Source organism: Asparagus officinalis, chromosome 9 (assembly GCF_001876935.1).
Source record: "Asparagus officinalis chromosome 9, Aspof.V1, whole genome shotgun sequence".
Classification (NCBI taxonomy): Eukaryota; Viridiplantae; Streptophyta; class Magnoliopsida; order Asparagales; family Asparagaceae; genus Asparagus; species Asparagus officinalis.
In genome coordinates, this window is record NC_033802.1 from 9862453 (window position 1) to 9867287 (window position 4835).

Here is a 4835-nt window from a genome sequence, read left to right on the forward strand (position 1 = left end):
CAAAACGAACCGGGTCGAAAACCTGAAAAACTGATATCCGCTTCGTCGGTCGACCGGCCCGGTCGACCGCGATCAATTCCGGTCGACCGGCCCGGTCGACCGATCACCATCCAGCAGAAGCCCCAAAAATCCAGAGAGCCGTCGGTCGTCCGCACCGGTCGACCGAAACATCTGCGGTCGACCGGGCCGGTCGACCGACCTCCTTCCAGACGCACAGGAACCCTTGTGCACGAATGCGGTCGACCGGACCGGTCGACCGCCGCCTGTTTTTCCTGATTCTGCTGCTGATGCTGAAATTCCTTCAGTATCAATTTTACAGGCTTTGGCAATATTGTATTCAATGACCCTTGACTGAGTGAAGGACAGTCATAATTCTTCGGTTCAGTACTTACATGAACCAGAAGTACAGACTTTATGACTAAGTTGCGTGTCAAAGTGAAAGAGGAATTCTAATTTTGGTTATGGAATTAACAATCTCCATAATAGATCTCTTTCATCTGTGTATTTGTCAAAAAAACAAAAAAAGACTATGGGATTTTTTATGAATATATATTTTGGATCCCGGAGGCCGATATGAATAGTATTGATCATCTAATTTACTGATGTACAGGAGTAGTTGTTCAGAACTAAACTGAGAAGTTTCTTCATCTCTAGTCCTTACGTTAGGTACATGTTGTTTTCTAGTACTGACTACGTCTTGATTTATTCGATGATCAAATTCTCTTACAAGCCAACTTCAACAGAACGTACATACTTCAGTCCCGAACACACAAATCTCCAAGAAACTTTTCTTCAACAAATTAAAACATCAACCCATAAATCCACATCTTATCATTCACAACCAAACAATGTACGCAAATTTTTATCTTACTATCAAATAGACACACTATTAGGAATTCCTCTCCCTGTCAACCCCTTCTCACCACCAACATTCGCGGTATCCGGATACATCAACATATACGGCACATTCACTAATCCCCGACGATTTTTCAGCAGCATGTTCGAATTCCTCTCCTCAATCTTCTTCTCAACTCTCCTCAGCTCCTCCCCAAATTCCAAAAATACCCTCTTCACCTCTTCATCATTAGTCCACTCCCCATCATCTCTCCTCCCTAAGTACACCTCATCCCCCGTATGCCTTGATAAAACCTCGATTAACGCAATACCCAGCGTCGCTGTGAATCGGTCCGTCAGCATTCGTAAAAAGAACCTGTCAATAGGGGTGAGAATGAAACATATAATTAACAAAGTTATATTCGATTCTGTAGTTCATTTGGCCATAAGTAGATTTCATGTAAGTCCCTAAATAGCACTTAACACCTCATGACTAATTTAGCACTCCTGGATTTCCATTTTTAAAAACATTGCAGATAACACCCCTCTCCCTCATGAATTGAGGGGGCTAACATCAAATACATTAGTTAAAAGGTTTGTTACGAGTCTACTAGGTATAGAGGGGGGGGGGGGGGGGGGAGGTGTTGTGCATACTATTTCTTTATCAAATAAAAGTATCCTCTAATTAAATAGTGTAATATTCATAAATTATAAATTATTAATCAAATAGATATACTTAATATTCGATAAACATTCATGTTCAAATTTGAATTCAAAAAAATTTAGACTAAGACTATTTGAATTTGAAGATTTTAAACGAATACAAATACAAGCGCCTCAGTATTTTCTTATTAGCCCTTACCTATCAGGGTCTTTCAAGAACTCAGCGAACTCCGGCGTGCCCTCGGCCGGGATGAACCGACGGCATTTTGTTGGCCTATTAGGGAGAAATCCGGCATAAGCGTACTGACCGAAGTTGACAGAGGCGTGGAGAGCGGAGGCAATCCAGACGATGGTGGTGAGGGAAGTGGTTAGATTTTGGAGCGAGTCAAGATTGGGCCACGAGGAGGCTGGGGAGTCGCCGTGGCCAACTTGGCGGATTTCAGTCCACCAAGATTGGAGCTCGACGTCAGAGACAACGGAAGCGTCAGAGGGGTAGAAGAGGGAGCAGTAGGACGAAATATAGGTGGTTATGGCGGACCAGATGTCAAGGCATCGACGGCGTAGGGATAGTCTTGTGATTCGGAGGCGGATGCTCGAGGGTTCTTGCTCTGTCTTCACGGCTAGTCCTCTGAGTCGGCCATTGGCATATGTATACCATTTTAAGATAAAATCAGAGCAATGTAAGATTCAAATTTCATTATGCATGAGCAGGTTTAATTGCATATAAACCTCATGCAGTATCAGTTTTCTGAACTCACTTACCCTGTAGTTTCATTGTTGCAGATAGACGCTCTGTTTTTTTATTATTATTCTTTCACCCTTAGCTAGACTAACTAATTTCAGCCGGGGGGCATATCAACCAAAAGTGCCAAAACATTTAAGTCCGGGCTCTATTTGCAACAATAAAACTACAGGTAGTAAGTGCTGAAGATCAATTCTCTAGGGGTCTACGTGTAATTACTCCTTAAAAAAATTACTGTTTCAGAATGAATAAGATAACAGGACTACCATTACTCAACATCATTTCTAGATTTAGAAACTGATAGTTGTCCTAAAACAAATAACTAAAAGTCTGAAAGTAATTAGAAATTTTTTACCTAATCAACTTTGGACAAGCTTACATGTCTGTTCATAAAATAAACAAGTTAGATCTATACAAATTCATCTATTGTATTAGCATGCAAGAGGACTTATTAATGCTCGTCTCTTGTGTAGACATGTAAATAGATTAAGGTGAGTATATAAGGTATTTTAAAAAAAAGTAAAGTCCACTTAAAATCCTGCCATATCATTAAAATGACTCTCCACTTTCAAGAATATTATCCAGACTGACATTCCGTTTCTAGCAAAGATTACTAGCTCATGTGTGGTATTTTATCACTTAATTCAGGTTATTATCGATCTTATACAATTACCTATACTACTTTGAACACATTTGATGCAAATTTTCATAAGAGATAAAATAAGCTCATACCTTTTGAGAAGATCAGCAGGGAGCCCTTGTTCATCGAATCGCCAATTTTCATAAATCTTTGACGATAACTCCATGGAGAACTTGCCAGGAAACATTGTCATCTCAAGAATTCCACCAGAATTCAAGAGTATACTCCGTGCAAGTGAATTTATATGCATTGTGTCCTTGAAATGTGGATGGAGTAGTTTGTGAATAGGATGCATCGCGCTTAATTGTCTTCTTGTAGCTATAACGAAGGGTTCAACCGCTGCATGTGTATGTAACCTATTAAAGGTCAAAGGAAAGATTTGTCAGGTAGCTTTTTGGCTGAGTTTTCTGGACTTGCAGTGCAAGTATAGAGATTTCGTTTCGTTGCAGTTTTATCTCCTCTCTCTCTCTCTCTCTCTCTCTCTCTCTCTCCTCTCTCTCTCTCTCTCTCTCTCTCTCTCTCTCTCTCTCTCTCTCTCTCTCTCTGCGTGCGTGTGTGTCTGCCTATCTGCTTTTTTTTTTGCTCTTTTCCTTGTCAGGGAAATGACTTAATTTGACTTATTATCTTTTTAATTTTAGGCCCAGCACAAGTGAATGACGAAAAAATTGTTTAGAATTATATCTTTAGATACATCGATTTATTTGGATGGTGCTTTAGATACTTGGAACTTGAAGGACAATATTACTCGTAATTTAGTTCTTGGATTTGTTTTTAATTGTTTCCTGAAAATTTTCAAGTGATTGAAGAAGTTTCATGAAAGTTGGATGACCGATATTATTATTCTGGAACAGTAACCACGTGTGAATTTGAAGAGGTTATGCAGGGATAGACATGGTGAATGTGCTACATACCACATTCGATAATTTATACATGTACATGGTTTCACCAAAGTTCCACATGAAGGCTGAATTGGTAAATTTTGCAATGCTTACTGGTTTATATATTGAATTTCATGATATCATCTTTTTGTCAAAAGCAATAGTACATGACATATATGACTGTTAAGTGAGAGAATTATGATATATATTTACGTGAACGGAATAGTACAGAACATGAACATGTACACTCCTCGGTAGATACAAGTATACAACATTCTATGATTGTATCAGACATGTTCAAATGGTTTATTTTGTTTCTTTTTTCTAGTCATGTTGATATTTTCCCCTTGAATAATATAAAATTATTTCCTCAAAGGTAAAAAAATTCAAAAGCCACTTAACTGTGACAAATCATAAGAAATTAACTCACCAGTGAGTGATAAGTTGATGGTAACCTGAGTCATTAACTGCAACATGAGCTTTAGCAAGCTGCCATAATGCAGCATCAGTGCCTTCAGTTGCGGGGAGAAATACCCTATTTATCTCCTCTCCTTCTTCTTCTCCTGGCAAGCTTAGCTCTATAGCTAGCGGCTTAAGGGATCCATCAAGTTTTAAGAGTAATAGAGTACGAGAAGCATATACGCAGACATCTTTTTGTTCGTTAATTCGCTTTAGATATGGCATTAGATAATCATGGTGATCTAAGATAAATATCCTCCTCTGATTCATAAGCTGCGGCAAAATCACAATTCAAGTCAATGTAGAAAAAAATTGGGTCTCATAGCATTTTGTGTCTTATAATATTTAAGCAATTAAACTTCCCATTAACTAAGTTAAAACTTGAACTAGTTTTAGGTTTTACAAAATGAACGCATTAGCTTAGCCTTGTTTTGAGATTGTAAATGGTTTCTGAAGGTTTGCCCCCCCAAAAAAACTAGTATTATTTCCTCAAGCTAAAGATAAACATGCAAATTGTCTAGTATGGTCAGTTTTAAGGCATGTTTTCTATAAAAGAGAAATGTCATGTTATTCCCATTATAAGCTCCAATCAAAATTTCCATAAAAACTTGTATCCCGC

General features: G+C 38.5%; 1 protein-coding gene across 1 annotated transcript in view; it reads right to left on the minus strand.

Annotated features, from left to right (window-relative positions):
• Positions 702 to 4835, minus strand: part of LOC109823945 (linoleate 9S-lipoxygenase 6-like) — a 9598-nt gene continuing 5464 nt past the window's right edge. The window contains exons 7-10 of the mRNA XM_020390405.1: positions 4188 to 4489; positions 2972 to 3235; positions 1697 to 2125; positions 702 to 1210 (exon numbers count right to left, since the gene is read on the minus strand). Of these exons, the coding sequence (XP_020245994.1) occupies positions 874 to 1210; positions 1697 to 2125; positions 2972 to 3235; positions 4188 to 4489 (1332 nt within the window). The 3' untranslated portion in view covers positions 702 to 873. The remainder of the gene's footprint in view (positions 1211 to 1696; positions 2126 to 2971; positions 3236 to 4187; positions 4490 to 4835) is intronic.